Source organism: Durotheca rogersii, assembly GCF_024521655.1.
Source record: "Durotheca rogersii strain YMJ 92031201 chromosome Unknown GGS23scaffold_6, whole genome shotgun sequence".
NCBI lineage: Eukaryota > Fungi > Ascomycota > Sordariomycetes > Xylariales > Xylariaceae > Durotheca > Durotheca rogersii.
This window is the reverse complement of record NW_026251237.1, coordinates 1,902,175-1,927,126: the sequence shown is the minus strand read 5'-3', so window position 1 is coordinate 1,927,126 and position 24,952 is coordinate 1,902,175. Positions and strand designations below refer to the sequence as shown.

The window sequence follows — 24,952 nt, the reverse complement described above, 5'->3', positions numbered from 1 at the left end:
CTTCCCGAGTTGCATCGTCCCGCTTGCTGGGGCATCGCCCGCTGCTATTGGATCTTGGCAGCCTCCATATCGGCGGAGAGGGAAGGGGGGCCCAAGAAACTTGATCTCTGATCATCTATGATATCTCCATCTCCCGAGCTACCCACACCATCATATACGCCTTTGCCGGCGGCACCCCAGCCAATTCTGCGAGCTTACTCAACTTCCCTACCCTTCTTCGGCCTAGAATGTCAAGATCGGGTTTACCTACATCTCCATCTCAGCGCACCCCCCCTACCCCCCGGCTCCCCCGTCGCCGGTCGAGATAAGCTAGCTTGCTGTCTCCCGTGGCCTATTATTGGAGGAGTAAGCCAACGAACGGAAGGGAACTGGTTGAACACTCCTATAGCTTCTTCGTGCCGGCACTGGCATCTCATCCGACGCTAGCCAGGGGTTGACCGGGCCTAATCCGAGTTTCGCCTGCCCTCTCACGGCCAAGGCTAGAAGAAGGGCGCCCCCTAAGTGAGATTATGGTGCTTTTGCCCATGCCGTATGCGAGCTTAGGCTTGGAGCCTCACGACGATCCGGGGTCCGTTGAAGTGCAGATCGCACTGCGCTCGTCTTGATATGAGCGCTACCGCCCTCAGAACCTCGGCTGATCTTTACCTATACCACCTAGCTGATATAGGGCACTCTCTTTGGAGGGAACCGTAGGTTTAACCCAGAGGAGGCTCATCGAATCCCCCCCGGCGATCTGGAGAGTCTTAAGGTACGATATGCGGCTAAGCATCGTCTGGTAGACCTTTAATCGTACCACCATGAGCGATCGGAAAATCCACACTTCGGCCCAACCCCGATGTTGGCTCGCCTCCATCTCCCTCCCTGGCTTGAGCCACGACCTCCTGCCTGCTGCTCTCTCTGTCTGTTGACCTGCATTCAGCTTCGCTTTCTGGCATCGAAGTCACATTGCCAAGTCGATTGCTACCCATTCGGCATCATTCCCGCACTCTTCACTGCTGAGCATTGGGTCAAATTCCAAGCCGTCAGTCTAGTGTGTTCTTCTGAATAAGCTCGGGTAACCACTTACATTTGCTGGGGGCCCTTTCGTGCATACACGTCCTATTTCCTCCTTCCGCATTTTGAATCGCGCTGCCACCCCTAACTAATTCTTTGAGCCAGGCCGATATGACTCCTAAAGCTGATCGGGAAGCTCGAGGATCGACTGTACATCATGAGAACCTCGTTCTGGAATGTGTTGTCCTATATCGCAATAATGGCTACGGGGTGTCGCCATCGGTCATGAATTTCAAGTTCTTGGACATCTAAAAAAAAAGTCTATATAAACTACTCTCGGTGCCCATGCTGTCGGATAATTTCTCAGACCAACTCGATCACCCAAGGTTGACTTACGAGCTCCTCTATCTTTGACCTGCATACCAGTGCCTATCCGCCATGGCTAGTTTTCGTCGCCTCGCGCTCCTCCTCGGAGCCGTTCTCCCTGCCATCTTCGCCGCTCCTACTGCTCCTCAGCAGAAGCGGGAGATCGTCCCCAACAAGTACATCGTCACCCTGAAGGAGGGCATCACCACTGAGGACTTCAAGACCCATGTGAACTGGGCTCGCGACATCCACAGCCGCAGCCTGTCTAAGCGTGACACCACTGGTATCGAGCACGAGTACCACATCTCAAACTTCAACGCTTATTCCGCCGAGTTTGACGAGGAGACTCTGGAGCAGATCAAGAACCACCCCGACGTAAGTTAGCAACACTATCCTGCTGCCAGGGGGGCATTGTGCAGTGGCTTCTTTGGCAGCGTTCGGTTGAATAGCCGTTCGAACGACTTGTCAAGCTAGCTCCCCACTGCACTTCTCGGTTATCCCGAGACATCTCTCAGCAGATAGTCACTCGTTAAAGCTATCAAACCTCAACGCCTCGCGGGGCCTGTATCCGGCCTATAAGCTGACCCTACGCGATAGGTTGCCGAGGTTGAGGAGGACCAGGTCTGGTACCTCTTCGACGAGACCCCCGAGCTCTCGAAGCGCGCTCTTACCACCCAGACCGGCGCACCCTGGGGACTGGGCACCGTCTCCCACCGCACTTCCGGCTCCACGTCGTACATCTATGACACCTCCGCCGGCGAGGGCACCTATGCCTACATCATCGACACTGGTATCCTGGAAACTCATGAACAGTTTGGCGGCCGTGCGTCGCTAGGCTACAACGCTGCCAGCACCAGCAACCCCGACGCTGTAGGCCACGGCACTCACGTTGCCGGTACCATCGGAGGTGAGATGGCAATCGTGCCATTTTTTCTTACGTGACAATCACGCCGAGCTTGTCTAATTTGAGTACCGTAGGCTCTACTTATGGTGTCGCCAAGAAGGCTACCCTCATCGCCGTTAAGGTGTTCCAGGGTTCGTCTAGCACTACCGCGATTGTCCTGAGCGGATACAACTGGGCTGTGAACGATGTCATCAGCAAGGGCCGCCAAAGCGTTTCCGTCCTAAGCCTGTCGCTCGGTAAGCTATTCACCATCCGCGTCAGCGAGTTGGTTGGAATTCATTGACTAACTCGACCCTTAGGCGGTGGCTTCTCCTCCGCTTTCAACAACGCCGTCAACTCTGCCTTCGGCTCGGGTGTCCTGTCCGTCGTTGCGGCTGGCAACAGCGCCACCAACGCTGCCAACACATCGCCCGCTTCCGCTGCTGATGCGATCACCGTCGGTTCTATCGACTCCTCGTGGGCCATTTCTTCCTTCTCAAACTACGGCGCCGTTGTCGATTTGTTTGCCCCCGGCAGCAGCGTCATTTCCGCCTGGATCGGCTCCAACACTGCCACCAACACCATCTCTGGTACCTCGATGGCCACTCCCCACGTCACTGGTCTCGCGCTGTACCTGATTGCGCTCGAGGGCCTCAGCACCCCTGCTGCAGTCACCAACCGCATCAAGGCGCTCTATACCACGGGCAGGCTTACCGGAATCCCTAGCGGCACTGTCAACGCTGTCCTCTACAACGGCAACGGCGCTTAAGGGATAGGGCCGATTTGATATCAACGACCACTGACGCAAACGACAGCCGAGAGGGACCTATCACTCGATGGGAATTTTGCTCAGAGGGAAGCTAAAGAGATCTTCGCTATAACCTAGGCTCTCCAGGACTGGGATGTCAACTCATCATAGGACTCACACTTTGCCTGCAGACTCCGCAAGTACTATGATAGATAGCGATCATAATTAATTTATCTCCAAGCCATTTCTAACTGCTCTTGGGAGACACAAGCCGAACCCAGACCTATCCTGCAGGGTGTCTGGCTCATTTAACTCCCCCACGTAGTTTTGACGCGAAACGCTGAACACGTAGATTCGTACCGACTGCCATCTACCCGAACCCATAGGCGGTTTTCTTTCACACTCTCGGCAGCGCAAGCTCCTAGACTAAGACCGTGAAGTGGTCGCATGATAGTCTGTGGACCTGATGTTGCGCCTCGAGATAAGTAGATCCCCTTTGCTCAAGGGGCAATCCACGATATTTAGGCTGATCCCTAGAAGGGGCCGCGATTATTGCAATGTGCTGGTTATTACATCGGCGGCGGGATTTCTTACATAAGACGATGAGTATCGATCGCCCGGGGACGGCGAGGCGAAGAACCCCAGATGAGATGGGTTAGGTGGGAAATGCCACAAGCAGGGTCGCAGAGCGCACATGAAACGTGACTCGATGCCGACATCCATTGCCACGAAACGGTATTTGCCCTGTCCTAACCGCTCGCGCCGCGGCCGTGCCATGGCCTCGAGCCCCGGTCCAATCACTCCCGTCGGAGTCGTTGTCAACTGCCCCAAGGAGCGAGTCTGTCGTGCGAGCCCAATATATGGCGGGCGGGCCATGGGGGGGACCCGGGACGGGACTTGGAACGATGAACAATCTCTGGGGTGTAAACGAGCCCGGGGTGCGGATGAACCTATCAAGAGATTTGGGTTTGAAATGCGGTAAATTTAGCCTCATTCGATGACCCAGGGTCCTCGACGCGCCCAAGCTCGCGGGCGCTGGGAGAGCGTCGAGCAATTACCTATTTCATCTGGGATCACGGCGGGCTTCCAAGACCGGGTAAAGACGAACGTCTCCCAGAACGGCGCGAACCAGCGTCTTCTTCTAATGACCCTATATAGGTAGAGTCCAGGGACCAACTCGGGACACGGTTCTGCGGGGTCCCGTGGCAGAGGCATACGCTCTTCTCACCACTCGAGCAGGCTGGACGTCCTTTCTGTCGTCCCCTCTTGCCGGCAGTCTCTGCGATGGGCAGTGCCGTCTGCCGTGAAGGCGACTCTTGGCGGTCTCGATGGAGAAGTACCGTAGGCAGGCCTACGGAACTTGGCGTCGATGGTTGAAAAAAAAAGAGGAAGAAAGTTTCGAGCCGCTGAGGAGGAGGGCCGGTGGCTAAAAAGGAGGCTCGCCCCCGAGTGACGAGAGGAAAAGGGAGGAAAATCCAACCGGCCATCCTCCAGCACCGTCTACCACACCGCAGACAGAAAGAAAGGCCCTGACCTGTCCCGAGAATGGTGTCCGCGTCTTCGATCGCGGCCACGTTGGCAGTGGCTCTGTCGCTGGCTCCCTTGGCCTCCGGACACCCGGGCGAGAAGATCGGGAAGCGCGAGGCCCTCGAGCAGATGGGCAACGCTCACGTCGTCGCCTCGATGAACGCGAGAGCCCTGGAAGCGTGCCAGAACTCGCCCGCGGTGAGGGCCCGCAAGGAGCGTGCTAGTGAGTCGCTGCGTCCAATCTTGCCCCTCTTCAACCTCTTAGTCCGACATCACGCGAAAAGCTTGGGAAAAGGGGTTGGCACTGCGGCTGTGGAGTGATATCTAATACCGTCCTCGTGACCCGGGTATATGCATTAGACATATGTATCGCCGACAGCGGTTTACTGACCTGTACATCTCTGCAGTGGCTCGACGAGCGGAAACCTTCGCCCGGCTCCGGAAGCAGAGGGGCGCCGAGAACGGTAAGCATGGGCGGCTCTGATGCCCCCCCGTCCGAAACCGACACGATCTCTCCGTCGGGGGGGGAAGCAAGGCTAACTGCTGCTTGGGCCGGTCCGCCAAAAAACAGCCCCGTGGCTGCACCGCCGGGACGCGGCGGCGCTGCAGAAGTGGGCGGCGCAGTCGCACAACAAGACGGGCCTGGTGGACTTCACCAAGGACACGCCGAGCCGGGAGATTTTCGGGTCCAACACGAGCTGCGTGCTGACGCCCGACAACGCCAACGGGCCGTACTTCGTGCTGCAGGAGCCGATCCGCAGCGACGTGGTCGAGGGCGTGCCCGGGGTGCCGCTGCACATCGAGCTGCAGTTCGTCGACGTGCAGACGTGCGCGCCGGCGGCGGGCGTGCTGATCGACACGTGGTCGTGCAACGCGACGGGCCAGTACAGCGGCGTCAGCGCGCGGGGCCAGGGCGGGCTCGCGACGACGTACCTGCGCGGCGTGCAGGCGGCCGACGGCGACGGCGTCGTCGCCTTCGACACCATCTTCCCGGGCCACTACCAGGGCCGCGCGACGCACCAGCACCTCATCGCGCACGTCGGCGCCGCGACCCTGCCCAACGGCACGTACGCCGGCGGCGCCGTCGCCCACCTCTCGCAGCTCTTCTTCGACCAGGCCCTGCGCGACGCCGTCGAGGCCACCGCGCCCTACAGCGCCAACCCCATCCCCCGCACCTCCAACCTCGAGGACTGGTTCACCGGCTACGCCGCCACCGACGCCTACGACCCCTTCCCCAACTACATCATGCTCGGCGCCACCTTCGCCGACGGCATCTTCGCCTGGGCCGAGCTCGGCCTCAACACCTCCGCCAACTGGGACTACTACGCCCCCCACGCCGCGACCTGGAAGGAGGGCGGCGGCTACGACAACCCCAACTTCGACTTCTGGGCCGTGGCCTCGCCGCCGCCGACACACGGCTAAGGCTAACGGGAGAGCGAGGAAGGAGAGGGGGGAAGGGAGGGAGAACTTGAGCGTTTAGACAAGCAAGTTAGGAGGGGCTCTTCTATGGGTCGCCCACTAGGGGTATCTCGACGAGGGGGAGCGGCAGCGAGGTAAGGGGGGAGGTAGCGAGCTCTTTCAGTATTACTTCTGTGTTGGTGTCCTCGCAGACATTGGTATACCTCCAGTTTCGGCATCATGGCACGGTAGACTTGATACAATTTCTCATGCTACATTGCGGGATGACTCGTAGCTGATAGCGATCCGATGCTTCGTCCGGCTTCGGCCACTTAAGTACTTGCCCAGCACCGACGTAGAATCCAGGGGGCAATGGGTGTTGACAGCGCTGTGATCGTTAAGGAATCTCTCCTTGGCCAGAGAGAAGATCCACGTCCCTCCGACTTACCTATACGTCACGCACCCGCCGTCGATCATCCCATCCCCCTCACCTATTCACTCCTTCTCTATACCATTCAAACCACCCGGATCGGTAACCAAGATACCGCAGGAAGCCATGGAATCAAGAGGAGGAGGGTATGATGGTGATATGTTGGCTCTGTCTCTCGCCTCAACCCGCAGCCTCCCACCAGCTACCATCCCAGATTGCACACCCCTTACCCCCCCTCTCTCTCATAGAACCAGCTCTCCCCTCTGTCAAACACCTCCCTTCCCCCTTCCATAACCCCCCTTATTTCACCTACGAATCGTTTGACCGTCGCCACGCTCTAGATATATGTTCATCCTCCAGCTCCTTCCTCGGGATGGCACGAGCGCTCAAAGGCGTTTATCATGGCGGGGGGCTAGAGATAGGGAGGAGGGTCCGTACTTATGGAATATTGTCTAGCAGAGATGGCGGCTTTCTGATCACGATGCGAGATCGAGAATTGCTCGAGACGTCGAGCCCCTAAGCTCCTGGGGATGCCGCAAGCAGCGTAGTAACAGCATCGCCAAAAGATCATGGTACATCAGATGGGAATAGCGCGACATAGGGATGGGATCGTTCTGCGAGATTTGTTACCTAGAGGCGTGAAAACTCGGTTGGATATTTCAAGTACGATTATCATTCCGGGAACGCCTGCCCCCATGTGTAAAAGCGTTGTTGCCCCCAGTTATGTTGTTCGTTCAAATCAATACTACCCACGCCTCCAAACCCCTCCTAGTCCTCGTACACACTGGTGGTCCCTCTGAAAAGGCCGGTGGTTGAGATGGATGTTCTACCGACGAGCGTAGCGTATACCGTTAATTTTGGCGCCAAGATTCCCCCCCCTCTTCACGACCACCGTCGACTGGAAGATCCTATGAGCCGCCGACACTGGCTGTGGCTTTCCCCGCACGTCTACCCAGCAGCGTCGCGCCGTCCAGGTTGAGCTCGAACACGCCGCGCTGCTTGTGGCGATCACGAACTTGCTGCCGCGCCGCCTGAGCAACGGCTGCACTATGTTGGCCGTATCCGCGTTGTTCCTTTTCGGTATGCCTCTCCCGCTCTCTCCCGCGCTCCTGGTCCTTGCCCAGATGGGTTTTCCGCATGGTCTGCTCGAGTTGCTGGGCGTCGGCATTGTCGTGTACGTACTCGGGGTCTGACTCATCCTCTTCCAAATCTTCGTCGAGGCCGGACAGACGTGCCGGCGCAGCCCCTTTGGCACCTATCTGTTTCCGTCGCTTGGCCTCTTCTTCTTGCCGGTGCACAGAGTAGCCAACATCGAATATCTCGCGCAGGTTTACGGCACCGGGAGACCGGAAATCAATGCGACGCTCGCCGTCAATAAATCGCCCGGCGTCGAAGGCGCGTAGCACGTCCTGGCCCGACGGCCTTTTCTCGCCTCGCGGCGTAGGGCTGGATCCTTGGACCCACGGGTGCTTCAAGAACTGGGTGATGGTATATCGCTTTTCGGGGTCGACGGTGAGAAGATGGCTTATGAGATCCTGGGCAGACTTCGAAATGTCATCCCACCACGGCGACAGGAAGGTGAATTGACCCTTGGCAACCTTCTCGGTGAGCACCTCGATGCTCTCGTCGTAGAACGGAGGGAAGCCGCACAGCAACGTGTAGAGCACACAGCCGAGGGCCCACATATCAACCGACTTCGAATACCGCTCGTCCTTGACGATCTCAGGCGCCGTGTATCCCACAGTACCGCACGGCGTCATGGTCTGGTTGTCCCAGACGATCTTGGACAGGCCAAAGTCGGCAATCTTGATCTGGCCGATACCCCCGGCCCCCACGCCCGGGACGAATTCGCCCTCGTCGACCTTGTCCTCGTCTCCGGGCGGTCTCGGCTCCGGGTGCCGGGACGGAACGAAGGGGATGGGGCTGAACAAGATGTTCTCGGGCTTGATGTCGCTGTCGCATGCACGTTAGCCGGCTGATGCAGGGGGGACGTATCCTGGCGGCACGTGACGTCACCGCTGCCCAATTCAGCCATCTCTGATGCGCTCTGAACGGGCGTCCAGGAAGGACTCGGATATGCAGCAACCGGGCAAGACCTGTCGCTTGGGGCGGCAAGGCGAGAATGCAGATCCGGGTCCCAGGGCTGATTTAATATAATAAGCGACTTACCGATGCACGACCCCCTTCTCCTCGTGAAGGTATTCCAACGCCTTAGCCACCTGCACGATAACGTGTCGAGAGAGGTCCTCGCTGAAGTATGTGAGGCGCACAATCTGGTGGAACAGTTCTCCGCCGGGCGCCAGCTCGAGGATGATGTAGTAGTACTGCTTCGACTCGGAGAAGTCGACGAGCCTGATGATGTTAGGATGATCCAGCTGGCGCATGATCGAAACCTCCTTCAGAATATTCGCTCGCTGCAACGAACCGTCAGACTTGCTCCACCCCGCTCGGGACGAGGGTAGATCGGGAAACGACAAGACGAGAGAGGAAGGAAGGGGAGGGTGAAGGAGCAAGAGATCAAGATCCCAAGTGCACGAAGGCAAAGTAGAGGTGGGCCGAATAGAGAGGGAAAACGACTCCGCTGTTCACCACTCCGACAAAGAAAAAGAAGATATCCGCACCTCTGCAGCCTTCGGAGCCTTTTTGAAATCCGCATGTAGATGCTTGTGGCCCTATAGATCGAGCCCCAGGAGTTGGTAAAAGGAAACGTTGGTTCCACCGAAGAAAAATCTTCAACGAAAGGGATGCAGAGAGCCTAGAGACTTGGCCCAAGACAAAAAGCAACTGCTAGCGGACTCACCTGCATGTTGTTCATCTCAAACTTCCGGACGACTTTGATGGCGACCTCGCCGGTGTCGCCCGTCAAGTCTCTCGCCCGATAGACATTGCTGAATGCGCCGTCGCCCATCTTCTCCAACAGCGCCCACCGTTCTAGACCGGGATACTTGGGGAATTTGTTCCTATTCTCGTTCTCCTCTTGGACGATCTTTGCAGCGTGGGAATCATCGGTTCTCCTGCCACTGCCCTTAACCGAATGGCCCTTGGAGGCGGATCTGTCGGCGTCGGCATGATGGGCAGCAACGCCGTCCGCCTTCGCGACGCGGTTGTGGTGTTTGGCATCGCCTGACTGAGCAGCATAGACGTCGGATACGTTTCCGCTTCGCTGTCCATGGCCGGTCGCGTTTCCGGGTTCGGTTACGTGGCCCATGGCGTTGTGTTGTTGCGCGACGGTCTGAGGGGGGGAATATTCATGTTTTCGCGGGGATTCCTCGTAGTTGGTCACCCTGGCTTGCTTGCCTGTTTGGAGTAAGGGTGATGGATGTCAGTGGGACATGCAGGGTATGGTTGCAGCAGGTCGAAACGACACCTGGGAGAATACGCGGGTAGGAAATCCAACCTGTGGAAGAAGGAAGAAAAAAAGGAAGGACTACGCCGTAGCAACTAGATTTGCCATGCGAGATCAACGACCGAATTATTCTTTCCTAGGACCGCTCGCGAGAAAGAGGGACATGGAGTGACAGAGGCGGGGGGGGGGATAATTCCCTAGAAGGAGAAGAAGAAAGGAACCACTACTGAAGATGCGGGAGAAGAAAGGGGAAAGTTGACGAAGGCGTACCATGGCGGATGAAATTCTTCAGCTGTTGCATTGTTGACATCGTTTGTTACCCGGGCGTCACACGCCGAAAAAAAAAGTTGCAGCTTGGGGCTTGTCTTCGTCGCCCTCGCTCTCACCCACACACACACACACACACACACACCACACACCCTCTGGCTATCTAGTTCCAAGTTTCCGCTCTTGGTTTCCCTAACAGGGCAAGGAACTTTCGGGCACCTACACGCGCTGGTTCACCAGTCCCGTGAGCGGTTTCAGGCCCGGGCCAAGCAATCGAGAGTGCAACCCAGGATTGTGCTGCCGGCCCCAGGCAATAGGAATTAGGTCCCGTTCCTTTACTAGCAAGTGGTCCTCGGCGGGAAGCTGCGGGATGACGATAATGGCGGCCGGCTCGCGATTTGCTATTGGCAGTATGCAGCTAGCCTGTGTGCGATCCAAAAGATGCTCGATTTCGGGCTCGGGGCGGGACGATGGGATGCGTCTTGGTCTGTGGCAGGCGAACCTGTGTACGCGTTGACCATGTACGAGGTATACGGATTCGGTGGGGGGCGGTGGATAAGGCTGCTCCTGTGTGGTATGCTCTCTCGCTGGACCGTCAAGCCAGCTCTCTCCGGCGATGCCCTCGGCTCTCGCGCATACAAACACCGGGACAGACGGGCACCGGGGCGCTCCAGACTAACAAACGAGACGAGATTGAAAGCAGAAGACGACGCGAGGAGGCAGAAGAGAAAACGTGGATGAACACAGGTCTGAAGTGCCAGGCAAACGGGACGAGGCAGGCTGCGCGGAAGTGGCCACGAGACGGCGGGTTCGTCTTTCTGGGAGGGAAGAATTCTGGTGCGGCGTCGTCGAGAGAGATGAGAAGGAAGAAAAGAAGGGAGAGAGAGGCGGATCGTAGGACTCGTAGACGTAGGTGGACGATGGGATTGAAACCAGCTAGGACAGTGGGCTTACGGATCTGGCGTCTGGAGCAGGCCGGGCCAGGATAGAAGTACCCAAGGCGGGCTCAGCGCCTGCGAAGGGCTACGTAAGTATCCGAGACGCGACCGATGTACATAGTCTGGCGAGAATGATGTAGGGGGCTAACAGGGGAAGCTCACCGTGCTAAGCCGGCTGGAGCCACTGGAGGGCGCATTGGACGGGCTTGGGGCGGCTACTTTCGACAACCGGGGGGGGGGCGAGGTACCCTTGAGCCCATCGCTGCCACCCATCGCTGCCACCTAGAGAGAGCGATACAGGTGTAGGTACCTACGGGAAGTAATACTGCTGACCAACAATCCCCCCCAAAACCGAGCGGCCGCCCCAGGATCCCCCAACACCCGGATCTTTGCCTGGCCGAAGAATACCTCAAGGTTACTCAGACCAGATAAAGAAGAGGAGATGGAGAACACGCGACAAAGCGCCGCCGTAGGTTTGGCCTCTACGGATTTAGGCGATGGCGAAACCAGTTCGACGCCGGCAGAGACAGACGCACCGAGCATGCATTGTAGGTGCATGGCGCTGGACTGAACTACGCGAAATTGCTGGATCTGGCACGAGGTAGGACAAAGCGACGAATCAGGTTAAATCGCTGCTACGTAGAGGCACGCAGACGTACCTGAGGTACCTAGGTAGGTACCTCCTATCTTGGGGACCCCAGGTGCCTCTACGCAGACGGGGTACCTACAGACAGACCGTGAGGGAACGTAGGTACCTACAGGTACCTATTGGGCCTATAAGACAGGCACCTAAGGTTAGGTACCTAGGGCCTCGGGAGCCACCTGGCCCCCTCCCCCGAGGCGCGGACGCCGGGCCAAGCAGTTCTCTCGTCATCGTGGCAGGAAACGCCGAGCCCCTAACAACCACAGGCGCAGATGGGAGAAGAAGACGTGCGGTGCCCGCATGGGTCCATCCCGGGAAATATAAAGCCAACTCCTCTGGTTGTCAAGCAATCTCAGTGCGACCTATCTCATCGATCATCGTCGCCTCCGATCTCCCCACCCAGCCTGCCTACATCGGTGCGTACTACTGACCGGGAAAATACAGTGGAAAGCGGGTGGGTTCTTGGGGTAGCAGTTTAACATACCATCATCCCGGGGTTGGTGTCATCCATACCTCCCTACGGACAGGTCTAGACATCAGCAGCGGTCTATCGCAACCGACTGCCAAATGCAGAGAGAGGTACACGCCGCATCCTACGCGCACATATGTATCGGACGCATACAATTCCACATGTTTCGGGAGGGTCAGTGAAGGTGGCAACGAAGGGAGGAGATAAGCCGCGTTGTCGAGAAGAGGTTCCGTCCGAATCACGACAGAGACGCTCACAGAACACAGCACACAAGCTTGGGTGGCAGCGAGCACACGCATCCACACGCACACATTGCCTTGGGTTCAGGTAGGGATACAGCTAAACCTACCTCCTACTTGCCTACCACCCAGGTACCTAGGTAGGTATGTAACCTCCTAACAAGGAAGCCCAGTGGCAGCGCTCAGCGTTGCTATGGGCCCCAGCAGAGCGTGACCCCGCTAAACCCCCTCTCCTACGTCAGGGGGCCGGAGCATCGCGTCCAGGCCCGATCCGGTCACAATTTGCTTGCTTGCTTGCTCGCTCGTAGCGCGAAGGCGGAAGCCGTACGAGGTTCGAAATTGGCGCCGGAAATAAATGCCATGCGTGCATGGGTTCCCATCTCCCTGTCTTTGCCATCTACTCATATGTACCGAGTATAGGTATGTATGTGCGCGGTGACGGTCAGCGCGGCATCCTTGGCGCCATTTGCTAATCTGGTCCCGCCGGATCCATGACTCTTTCATTACCGGGGACCCCCGACGAGAACGAACGCCCCATGACGTATGCGCTATCGTCATTTCTCATAGTCCTCAGTCGGCATGGGTCCCCACAGGCTGCATTCAGCCCAGCTTGGCATGGCATTTTGGGTCTGGTACCTACGAGTACTCATACGTGTAGAATTCGCACGTCAGAATACCTGCCGAGGTACATATCACGTGCAGGCCGGCCATGCAACCCCATATCTCACATTACGTACCTTAGGTACCTCACTACATCCAGCCCTAGCTACGTACCTGTATCCGACATAATCTTTGTGTCCATACCTGCCATAGGAGTACCTAACGTAGGTATGTATATACACATAAATAATTAGGGAGGTAGGTACCTCCCTATCAAGGCACCCGCCTTAGGCCATCGAGCCTATGAGGTACCTACCTAGGCACCTGAGGTAGCATTTTACCCGGGTAGAGGCTGGCAGGTACCCAGGTAGTAGGTACCTCTAATGATGTAGGCATGTACGTAACAGAACCAATACCTGTAGCAGGTATAACCTACCTACAGGGGTCTCGTCGCCTTCCAGTGACGTGATTCTCCTTTCAAGAAACCCGACAGGACAGCCTGGAATCGCACTATCATCGCCTCCTCTGCATTTTCGCTTTCATTCGCTGCCTCAACTCCTGCTTCGGATTCATCTGGACTGCACACTTAACATGAGCTCATCCCAGAGCGCGTCTCCCGATGCCCGCGGGCCTCTGCGATCATCGAACCCTGCAACGAAGACGGGACTACCCTTTAATACTGGTGCCTACCCGTCTCAACCTGCGGTCCGCCGCTCTCCACACTTACCTACCTACCTACCTTGCCCACCTTCTATGCGAGGCTAGCTTACTTTTTGCCCCGTACCATGCGGGCAGGTATCATGAGATCGTCACCGATACCCTCCTGTCGCCCCCCAGCCTTGCGTAGACACCCGAGTCTCGTAACTTTGACGCCGGTCATGTTAGCGTAACCGCGCGCAGATTAGTACCTGTCCTGACGCCGAACGGGAAGAATTATGCCATCCCATATGCCATCCCAGATGTGCTCTTCGTCGACCAGAATCCCGTTGAACAGGCAATGATCACGGCGTCTGTGACAGCTGACAGTTGACCCGGCTCGACCCGTACCAATGGGCGCTGTCGACTATCGACCAGAGCGACTGGGCGTAAGATTGGGTTGGCCCAATGGAGGTCTCGCATGCAAATAAGTCGACAGTCCGGCGCCAATGGGAAGAACCTCCTTCCCAAATGCAGGCGTTAGGATGGTCATCTATGGCATCGGCTCGAGAGGCTCGCCCGTGGACTCCAGATTTCAGCTGATACGGCGGCAGCAGCCTCCCTTCCCCTATGGTCCCAGAGCCAGATACCGCTACTGTGAGGAGGCAGAGGAGGGAGCTATCAACACAAGTGCACAGACAAAGAGGTTGGAGCATCCGTCCAACCAAGAAGCCCAGGTAGCTTAGATGCGCTTCGTAGGATGGCCATCTTCATATCAAATTTCACATACGCTACCAACGTGGTAAACCCAACTCTCTACACTTAGGCTGAGCTTCGGCCTACAACTGCATGTTTTTGCCTAGCATTCCTACACATGCGTGTCTCTGCGTGTCTCGGTGTATCTATAAGCGTTCGTTGGGGGGGATTGGTTCGCACGAACTACATGTGTGTGATACCGGTTCAAGATTCTCCTCGCGACGGGGGCCCGGGCGCACTGCGAAATGCCATCATCCATCTACGTAGCACACGGGGGAAGAGAGACAGGACTGATCGACCACGTTGCGCTGTTTCTGCGACATTCCACGATAACGCGTGGAAAGAGGAGGAACCCACAGGGGTACCGTGCGCCGCCTTCACGCGTAGGCATTACCGCATCCGAACCACGGAACCTAGAGACAGCTCAATAGCGTCCTTGGCCCCGAAGCCATTCCAACTACATACACATGTAGATGGACCACGGAAATTAGTAGACGGCTTTGAACTTAAACCATTGCCCCATCTGCGATGGCCACCCCGGGACCATTACGTCATGAACGCATGACGTAATAACCCTAAGGTGATCGGGCTCCGTAACTTGGTGCGTAGGGCACGGATATATTCATGGCCAAGTTGCGACAGCGTCTCCCGCAGTGTCTCTACTACCTTAGGGCGTTAGGCATCATGTGGGCGGCCCATTCGCGAGGGCCGGGCCAGACCGAGGGGAGGCAGCGTTCTCCAAGTATCAGTATAACCTCTTCCCTCCACAGCCGCGCTCGTCTTCATCCCCAGTGTCCAACCAGATGCCGCGTAGGCCCCAAACCAGTCCAGATCCGATAGCGACGTCGTATCGCCCCCTGCAGCCCCGAGCAAGAAAGGAATGGGCTGCAATCTCCGGTAGATCCTCTGCGGGTTGAGGCCACGAAACCATCCTACCTACACGTACACTAAGCAAATGCGGCCTAGTAGTTTCGGCCGCCCGCCTTCGAATCACCAGCATTCTTATCTCTCCCCAAGACCCTCCTTTGCGGCACATAAAAGAAGGGCCTGTCGGTAGGAGGAAAGGTGGGTAGGTTCCCCGGAGAGTGTTGACCGCATCATTACGAAATCCGCCCGGACTCTATTCCGACTCACCCATGCCCGCGGACACCATATTTCAACCTACACCCGTACAGAAGTACGCTAGGCAGCGTGCGGAGGAACCCCCCTCTACATGAAGCGTAAAAGGAAGTGTGGAGAGGCGGTAGATAGGCGGAACCGGGGGGGGGGGGGGGAGGAGGCTGGGGCTTAGATATCCGGGAACTGTTAGGTATATCTAGATGGTTTTAGAGTGATGTCAGATGAGCCGGAAGACAAAAATTGGCTGCTAAAATCCGAATACTACGAAACCGGACACGTCGAAGTGCGTCTTTGCCTACCCGCCCCCTCAGAAATTGCTATGTACAAAGAAAAGGAAATAATACCTACCTACGTGCAAATGGCGGAGACCGACTAGGCCAGGTTAGCGAGCCGGGATCACGGGTGGGATACTAAGCTGTAACTCGGCCTGCCGGAGACTGTGGATTTTCGTGAAGCCTGGTTGAATTGCGCTCCTGCTAGGAGCTCTAGGAAGGCGACCTGGGTATTGACTCGGTCAACCCCCGGGATATGGCTGATCGAAGCAAGCCGGTCTACATAGGGTGCTGCGGGTGTCGAACCTCAGCAGGCCGGCTCGGTCTCGGGGTCATTGTTGCAGCCAACACTCCCGGCTCAGCTCCGCCCAACTCCCGCGAGTCTTTTCGCGGGCGGGTTTAGCCGGAACGATCCCAGGGGCTCCCAGCCCTCCGCGGGACCAAGTCGTACAGAGGGCTATAGGAGGCTAGTTCAGCAGACAAGCTCGATCTCGGCTTGGGTGTGATATATGTATGCTTTGCTGAGAGCTGGGGGGGGGGGGGGTGTTTCCCTATACGCGTATTTTAGGCTCGTAAATAGCCTTACTCACTCATTACGCTGTATCACTATTTCACTCTGCCACGTAAAAGCGTAGACGATTACATCTCCCTCATGGGCTATGCGGGCTCCTAAGGGTGGATGCCCTACGTGACAAACTCCAGAGGCATCGTAGCCATGCGAATATATTACCTGGACCTGGTAGCCTCAGACAAAATAAGCTTACCGGAATGCTGCGGGACGATAGTTCGACATGCAAGACGGTCCGTTCGCTTCCACGGGAGATGCCCCTTGCCTGTCAGCAGCTTGGATACGATTATTTCGCAGTGCGCACCCTAACCGCAAAGCCTTAGGATCTATGCAAGTGCTAGTCCGGTATCTTTAACGTCACAAGCCATACCTATACTCCGTTATAACAGTTGTGCAGTAAGGGCGAAGTATTTAATATGTATTGATCAAGCTTGTCTCTATAAAACCGACGCGTAACAAATAGCAGTTGCCTTAGATAAGAAGTAGGTCACGTAGGTATTACCTACTGTTCCTCAACCATTTCCAGTGGCCATACACACATCTATCTACTTATATCTAGATCTACTACATAACCCCTCTACTTATGGTAACAACCAAGAGTGTAGATAGCCTCTTATCTTGCTCGACTTTGCCTGGAACGATTCATACATCGGCGCCGTTGCGGGCCAATCCGTCGGTAGTTGTGCTATAGGTAATGTGCCGGATCTTCTCCCGCACGAGAGAATCCTATTTACTGGATCAATCCGAGGCATAAGCAACTAACGAACATCATACCTACCTACCTGTCACGTAGAGAGCCGCCTATACCTAGCTCTCTACTTATTTACTGGTAGCTCGCTCACCTAACCTAGCTCCTAGCTCCCTACTGTGCATATACCTATAGGTAGCTCGCATCTCCTTTGTTCATTTCCTTCCTAGGTATTAGTTAGCTAGTCAGTCAATTCAACCTCTTCATCCCATCTTCCATTGCTCCCACAGCAGAGCAACCTCAGTCCTTACGTAGCTCTCCTGATCTACGTAATACTACCCCTGTCCTTTCCGCTCTCGTTGATGGCCACCACGCACCATTCCTAACGCCAATATACTGTGGTATGACAAGTCAGAACACACAAGCATTCTTCCTATAGCCGTGAGATATCAGAGTCTTCCCATACCTAGGTACCCCCGAAGCTGCAGACTAAGGCAGGCCTTAGCAAACTCGAATAGCTGGGAAGACACTCCTGCAGAGAGGTAGGTAATGGGAGGGACGGATGTAGTTCAACTAGACGACCTCGAAATGTAGGTAGGTACCTACCTAGGTGTAACGTAAATATGCGCAGCATTATTGCCACAGCCACCATTCGCCAGAGGTCTCGAAACATTACTCTCATCGCCCTAAAGGGAATCTAATATATTTTCATAGTTACTCGTCGTTGAAGCCTGACCTATACCTAGGTAATATGCCGGGTTTGCTCACCAACCATCCCTGATTGCTTTATCGCTTTTAGTCATATCTCCAATACATGAATCTTGTGTAACAAGTTGCCATCTACCGGATTGCTATATATACCTACGCGTCACGTGTCTGCTCTTCGGCCCGTTTTAATCCGGCCCCGCGCAACGACTTTCCCAACGTGACCGACATTTTTCCTGCGTCAAAATAGAAAAATACCTACGGGAATCTCGACACCGTAAGGGCACATCGATTGCGGCAATTGAACACCTTCTTTAAACATCCTCCTGAAATAGTACCTTGTACGCATAAACTGAGGAGCTGATAGATCAAAACCACCTCAAAACACGGAAAATAAACGAGAAATCGCTCCATCGGCTCTGCGCGCTGATCGCCGCGTGACGCGAGAGCTCCTGCTCCGTACACTAAAGTCGATCAGTGAATATACTCGAGTAAACGCACCTACAGCGAACTCATCTGCAGGACGGCAGTAGGCGAAGGGAACATACGCTGGCTTTCCGTGCCGGCCTCTCCTAGGGGTTCCCCCTCGAGCAGGTACCGTCGACGTTGCAACAAGCGCAGAATTGGTAGCTCACCCCCTCGTCTTTGTCGTAATCCATGTCGTCAAAGTCGGGGGTCGGGAGCCTGGGGATCCTCGGGGCCCCCGGCGGGGTCGGAGGCGGATGGTATCCGTCTTCACCATCTCGCTGACGGCCGTCCTGGTCGTGGGTTCTGGCAAATCCCGGCTCGGTCGGTCTTACGCCATCATGCGAGGTCCCGTGCATAGGCGCACCCGCGTCTTGGCGCCTGCTCGAAAGGCTCCACGTTCTGGCTTCATCCCACCTGGCGCCTCCCGAAAAATCGGTTGCCCCCATTATTCGAGAGCCTGAGGGAAGGACTCGTGACGGCTCATTTCCCGGTTGCAAATACCCAGGCTGATGGGACCGGGGATGCTCCGTCTGCACCGAGGAACTAGGCCTTCGATCTGCGGTTCGCCCTAGAACCAATGGCAGTTGAGGATGGCGGCTTGCGTCGACGGCGCCCCTACGCGATACCCCGGCGTGTCCGTCGATGCTACTGGGGCGGTGGCCAACGGAGAGCGAATAGCCAGACCGTGCTTCTGGATGGGCAGGCGCCATGTGCGACGGTGTCCTGCCATCTGAAAAAAGCCGTCAGATTGGGAAGATCAAATTTCGAATATGGTCAGGTCCTACATGATGACTGAGCGACGACGACGGGCCGGTTGCGTGGATTATCGACCGGGTATGGTGGCTGAGTGACGACGGAAGGCCGGTTGCGTGGATTGCCGACCGGGTCTGCCATGGAGAAAGGTGTCCGGTTCGCGATACGAATGGCGCTGCGATGCTAATACAGGCATGGTTAACCTTGGGAACCGATGGTGGCTTGGTGCACGAGCGAACTCACCGTCCGTTGGTTCTGGCCAACCCGAGCTGTACAGATGGGGCACTGCTGACTATCCGGGTGGACCAGGGTAGTTTTGGCAATACCAGGTTCCCTGTTGCTGATAGGTATCAGGGGGATGAGAAGTGGGAGGGGAGAATGGGGAAATCGAGCAGCATAGAGAGAGTAGTGGGGGGGAAGAGGTCGAGAAAGGAGGAGAGGGGAGAGGGGGGGGAGAGGCTCCTATGTATAGGTTCTCTCGTCGTTAGGGTCCCAAGCTGCTGCTGGTCTCACCCAATCAGAACCAACGTGCCGCCCTACAACTCGCAACCATCAATCAACAGGAAAGCCAGGGCGGTCGATTCCTCGCCGCGACATCGCTCCCGCTCTACGACTTCCCTCTGGCTTGGTCGCAGTCGCTGGTCATTGCTCTGGGCCAACGGTACCTCGAAATACCCAGGCGACAGGTTATCGACGGCCGGGAGTCCTACAAATCACGTGCCGCCGTACCAGGCAGCCGGTTTCGCGCAGAACTCGATCGTCTTGGTCGACAACTTCTATTGCCCGTCGTACTTTGGGGATGTCGAGTCCTAGAGAGCTCGCGAGTCGCTGTTTTGCCTAGGAACATCGAGTACTATGCGCGACTACGATCCGTCTCGTTCTCACCTGAATGTGCACTTATTTTGTGGGCCGCTAGACCAGGCTGGGCCCGTCGATTCTACCTGGATGTTACCACGGTCCGCCCTGCTCCTCGATCGCCTTCCCTCCTTCTATCCATCTCGTCTAGCTAACGGCCGTCGCGTTTCTCACTTGCTCCGTGCCATCATATTTGTCCACGTACTCGAGGTACCTGCGGCTCGAGGCTAGTTCGCTCCGAAATGAAACAGCAGTATGCGTGTACTCGACGTTGTCTGACAGATCTGTCTAGTGTTCCGGGGTGTTCCATGCCTGCTTTGGCGTTTAGCCCGAGTTCAGGTTCGTGGGGACGGCGGCCGTGGGCCTGCCTCCCGCAGACGCCGCGGCGCCGTATATCCCGGGGCCCGTGCACCAAAGCACAAGGTTTTCTATTGGCGCTCGTCGATTCCATACCAGACAAAATTTGGGTTCTTTGAGGTTTCTAATTGTTTGGTTTACCGTGTTATATGAGCGCTCGTCGACCCCTCCTATACGGAACCCGGGCTCGTAGTCGTTAGGATCTTCCGGCATCGGGGAAAGCTCGAGTGCGGGTCCTACCCTTACAGTTTGCCTAACCGCTAATGGTTCTCGACCCCCGGGGAGGGATTTTGACTCTGTCTCGCTGCCCGGAGACCAACAAGTGGGTGAAAGGGGGTTCAAGGGTGGGCGAGACCGGGCTAAGAAATCTGTAAATCACTTTTGCTTAGTTCTACTAGCAGGGATGGCGTGCATGTGCATACATATTAGGTACCTAGGTACCCAGATGCCTGCCTTGTATGAGGTGCCTCAATGAGTTTTCATTCCACGCACATGCGGTACAAGCCCGTGTTAGGTACCTGATGTAGAGCGTTGGGTGGGCGGACAGAGGTTGATGAGATAAGGTTGAAGGACGTCATCGCACATATGAAGTTAGCCGGCGGCAGAGGTCAGGCACAATAAACTATAGGTAGGTATTCCGGATTTACATGATTGGCTACCTAGGTCTGCCGCTAGACTGGGTGAGGCGACCTTCGCCCAATCGCTGTGATCGGGATAGTCGGTGGTCTGTAACCTGTTACTAGGCATTGCCTGAATGTTACCGCAGGTGGCGAAGTATTACTATGAAGAGGGCTTGTCGTCGATGCACCGCCACAAGGATCCACTCGCGCTCGCTGAATCGCTTCAGGACCCACCGGCTCGTGCTTAGGTCGCGACCTCAACCATCCTCATTCAACTTTGCGCGACAACGCCAGCCGCCTCATCCACGCACCTTCGCCGTCGCAGCCCCTCCCGCTCCCGGCCTCGGTACCAATCGGAGCGACTTGCATTAAATTGCCTTGAATTTCCTCTTCTTTTTATTCTCTTCTCGCCGTCCCCATCTCGCCCTCCCGTCGCCATGGGGAAGAAGAAGCGTGGCCACCCGGACGTCGAGGACCTCCTCGTCCGCCCTTGGTGCTACTACTGTACGTTGGCACGCACCGGTTCGGAGCGTGGATAGGTGAATTTTGCTGACCGCTACACCAGGCGAGCGAGATTTTGAGGATCTGAAGCTCCTGATATCCCATCAGAAAGCTAAGCATTTCAAGTGCGACCGATGTGGTCGGCGCCTAAACACGGCCGGAGGTGAGAGACTCGAAGCTCACAATTCGACGGGAGCCTTGTACGCGAAAGGCCTTGCTGACTTTTCGCCCGTGGCATCGTAGGTCTCTCCGTCCACATGAACCAGGTCCACAAGGAATCCCTCTCGTCGGTTGAAAACGCGCTGCCCAACCGGCAAGGTCTCGATGTCGAGATCTTCGGCATGGAAGGCATCCCGGAGGACATCGTCCAGCAGCACAACCAGCGGATCATCCAGAATTTCTACCAGGCCCAGGCCGAACGGTATGCCGCGACTGGCAACCCCCCTCCCGGGCAGAGCCGAAAGGGCCCTACCAAGAAGCTGAGGATCGAAACCACCGACGAGATCAAGAAACGCCTGGCAGAGCATCGCGCGAAGCTTGCCGCCCAGAGGGCTGCCATGGGCGGAGGCACCAGCCACACACCTCGGGATGGCCTACCCGACGGACAGAGTCCCGCGCAGAGCGCGTCTCCCGGCACATTTGTATGTTTTTTTTTTCTTTTTTTTTCTCTTCTGGTGCTTCTGTCGTATCGATCTAATGTGGTCGGGTCGCTGATTCTAAGGAACAGAACTCGCCTTTCCCTCCGCCCGGCGGCCAATACTCAGGCTTCCCGCCGCCGCCAGTGGCCGGCTTCTCGCCGCCTCCCCAATACCCCGGCGCATACCCCCCGCCGACTCTGCCGACGCGACCCGGAAGCAATCTTCCCGTCCCGCCCGGCCTGCCTACGCGACCCGGCCAAGCGGGCTGGCAGCAGCCGGGAACCGCCTCGACCATCGACGAGCTCGTGTCGAGCGCGGCCCAGCAAGGCGACGACATCGACCAGATAATCCGCATGGCCGAGGCGGGGATCAAGCCGTCCAAGAAGGCGGAGACGCCGACGGCCGGCGAGGCGGGCGGCGAGGCGGCGGAGAAGAGGGGGAAGAAGGACAAGGAGAAGAATGTCAAGATGGTGTACGACGACGAGGTCAGCCCGGAGGAGAGGATGGCGCTCATGCCGAGATACGCCTTCGTCGCCGAAGCCGGGGCGTAGGTGTCGCGCGAGGAGGGGCGAAACGGGAGGGGGGCCGACTCACGATAGAATACGAAGCGGGTGCCGCTCTGACGGTCCGCACGTCGCATATGTGTATGTACGTAGGGGGTTGGGGGTGGTTTAGCTAATGTGGCGCAGAAATAGCCCGCTCTCCCTGCTCAGTGTCAAGAGCACCGTTCTTTTCCGGGCAATACAGCAGAGGGGGGTTTTATAGGCACACACTGTTTATCACACCGCGCCGTCGCCGTCCAGTGAGCCTCTTCCCCGTTCCCTCCTCATCGTATCCACGCGCTAGGATGCTTGGCACAACATACCTCTGAACCTCTGCTGGCGACGCCACAGTTTTCGTCGCTAAGCCCGTTCCATCCACTCCTTCTCGCTTGCGGCAGAGGTCAGATGGAGGCGTTGACGTGGCAGTCGGGTCACGGCGGGTAATCGCGGCGCCCTCGTCCGGGCTGTAGGGGTGACATGGCATGGACTAACACCCAGCTGGCGGCCACGTAGGTACCTACCTACCTAGGAAGGTTAGACGGTAGATGGGTTATCTACAGGCAGTGTGAACCTTCATATGTCGCGGTACGCAGGCAGGTTACGTAACGGCAAGGAGAGGCATTACCAACATAATCTCGATAGGAGCTACCTGCTTGCAACACAACAGCGCGGTAGGTGTTGGAGGTTTAGCAGGTACCTGCACATAGGTAGGCAGGTTGCCTGTGAGGTATTTTACGAGACAGGGTTGTGCCCCGTTGGGAGGTGCCTGCCCGGGCTGGGTAGCAATTTACACCTCCCCCCGCTTTCTTCGCCACCAGCAGTACGTATTCTCGCTAGCAGCGTTGGTGATAGGGCGGGAGGATGCCCGTGGCGCTAAGGCAAGGCACCTGCTGCTGTCCGGTATTATTTACCCTTCGGGCCGGGCCGCCCTGCTTCGTATGAGTAGCAGTGCTGCCACCGCTGGCACGGTCCGGTAGAAGAGGGGTCAGCCGAAAACAGGTATCACCCACGTTCGTGCTCTGTCTACGAAGCTGCATCTGCAGATCTGGAGAAAGCTACCCTCTGTGCCGACTCCCTGGGCCGCAGTTCGCAATACCGATGCCGACCGCACCCTCGATGCTGGGTCGCCTGCTACGCTACCCACCGTTCCCGACATAGCCCCCCCTCCCCCCTACGTGCCCACCCCGCTCAACGCCACGGGATTTTCAGAAGGCCGTCGCCGAGCCAAGCACCAGCGATGTAGTCACCCATGACACGAAGACCAAGACGTGATGGATGGAGGAGGGAGGCCTATCAGCCAGATAATGATTGCCATGACTAGCCGGACATGGTTCTTAAATACCTGGTGCCGCCCGTACCTCCTGGTGTCCCAGCGTTGGGGCTTTTACATACGAGTGAGACGGAGTCGGCTTATCCGCGTAGTCTGTGCCTACATGGACCCGTCGGTTCCTCCTCGCTCAAACCTGCACGGTCATCTCCCCGTCGAACCGCGCAGCTGGGGTAAAGTAGTATCCCCTCTGGTTCGTGACCAGCCTCAACGGCCCGGCGCCCTCCCGCTGGACCGCAAAATCGCAGTTGAAATGCGTGTGCCCAAACGCCCAAAGTTTGACCTTGTCGCTCTTGAAGCACGGCTCGCCGGACAGGTCGGTCGAGAAACCGCTCGTAATCAGGCTCTCGGTATGCTTCGAGTCGACGGCGCGGGCATCCTGCGACGGGCTCCAGTGGGAGAAGATCATGATCTTGGTCTCGGACTGTTCGAGCTCGGCGACCTGCGCGTTGAGCCAAGCTAGGTCCCGCTGGTGCGCCTCGTTGTGCTTTTCGACGTCCCAGTCGCTGGTCCGGTAGAAGTCGTTGAGCCCCATGTTGACCGCTATGTGGCTCTCGGCCGGGACGGAGGAGAAGAGGCTGCAGCCCAGGACGGCAACGTCGGTGCCGGGCAGCCGGAAGACGGCGCGGTCGAGCAGGATAAAGTCGCCCACCGACCGGTCCTTGCGAACCTTGTCCTCGAAGGCGCGGAGGACGCCGAGGGTCTCGGCCCAGCTCGAGTGGTAGGGCTCGTGGTTGCCGGGGACCAGGAGCACGGCGCGGAACTGCTTGAGCTGGCGGGTCAGGAAGGCGAGGTAGTCCTTCTCGTGGCGCGCGACGTTGCCCACGTCGCCGAGCAGCGCCAGGTAGGGCGCCCTCGGCGCGATCTCGAAGACGTCGTAGGCTCGCGGGGCCTCCAGGTGCAGGTCGGAGATGATCTGAACCGCCGCGGGGGCGGAAGACGGGGACGGAGGCGCCGGCGGAGCGCGCGTGCCGAAGCAGTCGCAGCCCGCGAAGACGGACCAGGGTGAGGCGCCCTTCATGGTGGCGTGGCCAGCATCGGAAGCCCGAGATCTGCACTGCTCGCAAGGGCTGTTGTTAGGAGGGGCAGCTTGCGGGACGAGATCGAGAAGGCGGCTGGGATGGAAGTTGGGAGCGAAGCCGGAATGTGAGTAGGTAGGTAGAAGCAGGCGAAGCTATCTCGTTTGAGAGAGCAAGACCCTGCCTTATAAGGCGTGATTACCTAAGACGGACGTTGGCAGGACGTTGGGGTACCTGAATACATAGCTGTAGGCAGGTACCAGGTAAGAGGCAGGCGCACT

At 57.1% G+C, this 24,952-nt stretch overlaps 9 protein-coding genes across 9 annotated transcripts; 4 read left to right on the top strand and 5 right to left on the bottom strand.

Annotated features, from left to right (window-relative positions):
• Window positions 1-1,292: 1,292 nt before the first annotated feature.
• On the top strand, window positions 1,293-3,113 carry GGS23DRAFT_470049 (alkaline proteinase). The gene is made up of 4 exons (XM_051514211.1): window positions 1,293-1,734; window positions 1,957-2,266; window positions 2,338-2,499; window positions 2,563-3,113. Exons 1-4 carry the CDS (start codon window positions 1,432-1,434, stop codon window positions 3,009-3,011), a joined length of 1,224 nt encoding a protein of 407 aa, XP_051373656.1. The 5' UTR covers window positions 1,293-1,431; the 3' UTR covers window positions 3,012-3,113.
• A 1,220-nt stretch (window positions 3,114-4,333) lies between these two features.
• GGS23DRAFT_619679 (putative GPI anchored dioxygenase) lies at window positions 4,334-5,958 on the top strand. The gene is made up of 3 exons (XM_051521030.1): window positions 4,334-4,740; window positions 4,925-4,981; window positions 5,089-5,958. Exons 1-3 carry the CDS (start codon window positions 4,536-4,538, stop codon window positions 5,937-5,939), a joined length of 1,113 nt encoding a protein of 370 aa, XP_051373655.1. The 5' UTR covers window positions 4,334-4,535; the 3' UTR covers window positions 5,940-5,958.
• Window positions 5,959-6,325: 367 nt separating this feature from the next.
• GGS23DRAFT_469940 (uncharacterized protein) lies at window positions 6,326-7,019 on the top strand. The gene has a single exon (XM_051514210.1). It carries the CDS (start codon window positions 6,494-6,496, stop codon window positions 6,863-6,865), a length of 372 nt encoding a protein of 123 aa, XP_051373654.1. The 5' UTR covers window positions 6,326-6,493; the 3' UTR covers window positions 6,866-7,019.
• GGS23DRAFT_562442 (CAMK/CAMK1 protein kinase) lies at window positions 6,618-9,872 on the bottom strand. Its single transcript, XM_051516019.1, has 5 exons — window positions 9,743-9,872; window positions 9,146-9,642; window positions 8,967-9,017; window positions 8,515-8,759; window positions 6,618-8,298 (listed from the first exon to the last, which is right to left on the bottom strand). The coding sequence occupies exons 2-5, from the start codon at window positions 9,551-9,553 to the stop codon at window positions 7,254-7,256; spliced, it is 1,749 nt and encodes a 582-aa protein (XP_051373653.1). The 5' UTR covers window positions 9,554-9,642; window positions 9,743-9,872; the 3' UTR covers window positions 6,618-7,253.
• A 2,021-nt stretch (window positions 9,873-11,893) lies between these two features.
• On the bottom strand, window positions 11,894-12,642 carry GGS23DRAFT_562429 (uncharacterized protein). The gene has a single exon (XM_051516018.1). It carries the CDS (start codon window positions 12,305-12,307, stop codon window positions 12,026-12,028), a length of 282 nt encoding a protein of 93 aa, XP_051373652.1. The 5' UTR covers window positions 12,308-12,642; the 3' UTR covers window positions 11,894-12,025.
• A 486-nt stretch (window positions 12,643-13,128) lies between these two features.
• GGS23DRAFT_562428 (uncharacterized protein) lies at window positions 13,129-14,698 on the bottom strand. Its single transcript, XM_051516017.1, has one exon. The coding sequence runs from the start codon at window positions 14,197-14,199 to the stop codon at window positions 13,849-13,851; it is 351 nt and encodes a 116-aa protein (XP_051373651.1). The 5' UTR covers window positions 14,200-14,698; the 3' UTR covers window positions 13,129-13,848.
• A 3,140-nt stretch (window positions 14,699-17,838) lies between these two features.
• Window positions 17,839-19,263, bottom strand: GGS23DRAFT_562425 (uncharacterized protein). The gene has a single exon (XM_051516016.1). It carries the CDS (start codon window positions 18,767-18,769, stop codon window positions 18,164-18,166), a length of 606 nt encoding a protein of 201 aa, XP_051373650.1. The 5' UTR covers window positions 18,770-19,263; the 3' UTR covers window positions 17,839-18,163.
• A 1,627-nt stretch (window positions 19,264-20,890) lies between these two features.
• GGS23DRAFT_469749 (uncharacterized protein) lies at window positions 20,891-22,618 on the top strand. Its single transcript, XM_051514209.1, has 4 exons — window positions 20,891-21,148; window positions 21,210-21,308; window positions 21,389-21,786; window positions 21,873-22,618. The coding sequence occupies exons 1-4, from the start codon at window positions 21,082-21,084 to the stop codon at window positions 22,332-22,334; spliced, it is 1,026 nt and encodes a 341-aa protein (XP_051373649.1). The 5' UTR covers window positions 20,891-21,081; the 3' UTR covers window positions 22,335-22,618.
• An 872-nt stretch (window positions 22,619-23,490) lies between these two features.
• On the bottom strand, window positions 23,491-24,891 carry GGS23DRAFT_469677 (Metallo-dependent phosphatase-like protein). Its single transcript, XM_051514207.1, has one exon. It carries the CDS (start codon window positions 24,671-24,673, stop codon window positions 23,783-23,785), a length of 891 nt encoding a protein of 296 aa, XP_051373648.1. The 5' UTR covers window positions 24,674-24,891; the 3' UTR covers window positions 23,491-23,782.
• Window positions 24,892-24,952: the final 61 nt, after the last annotated feature.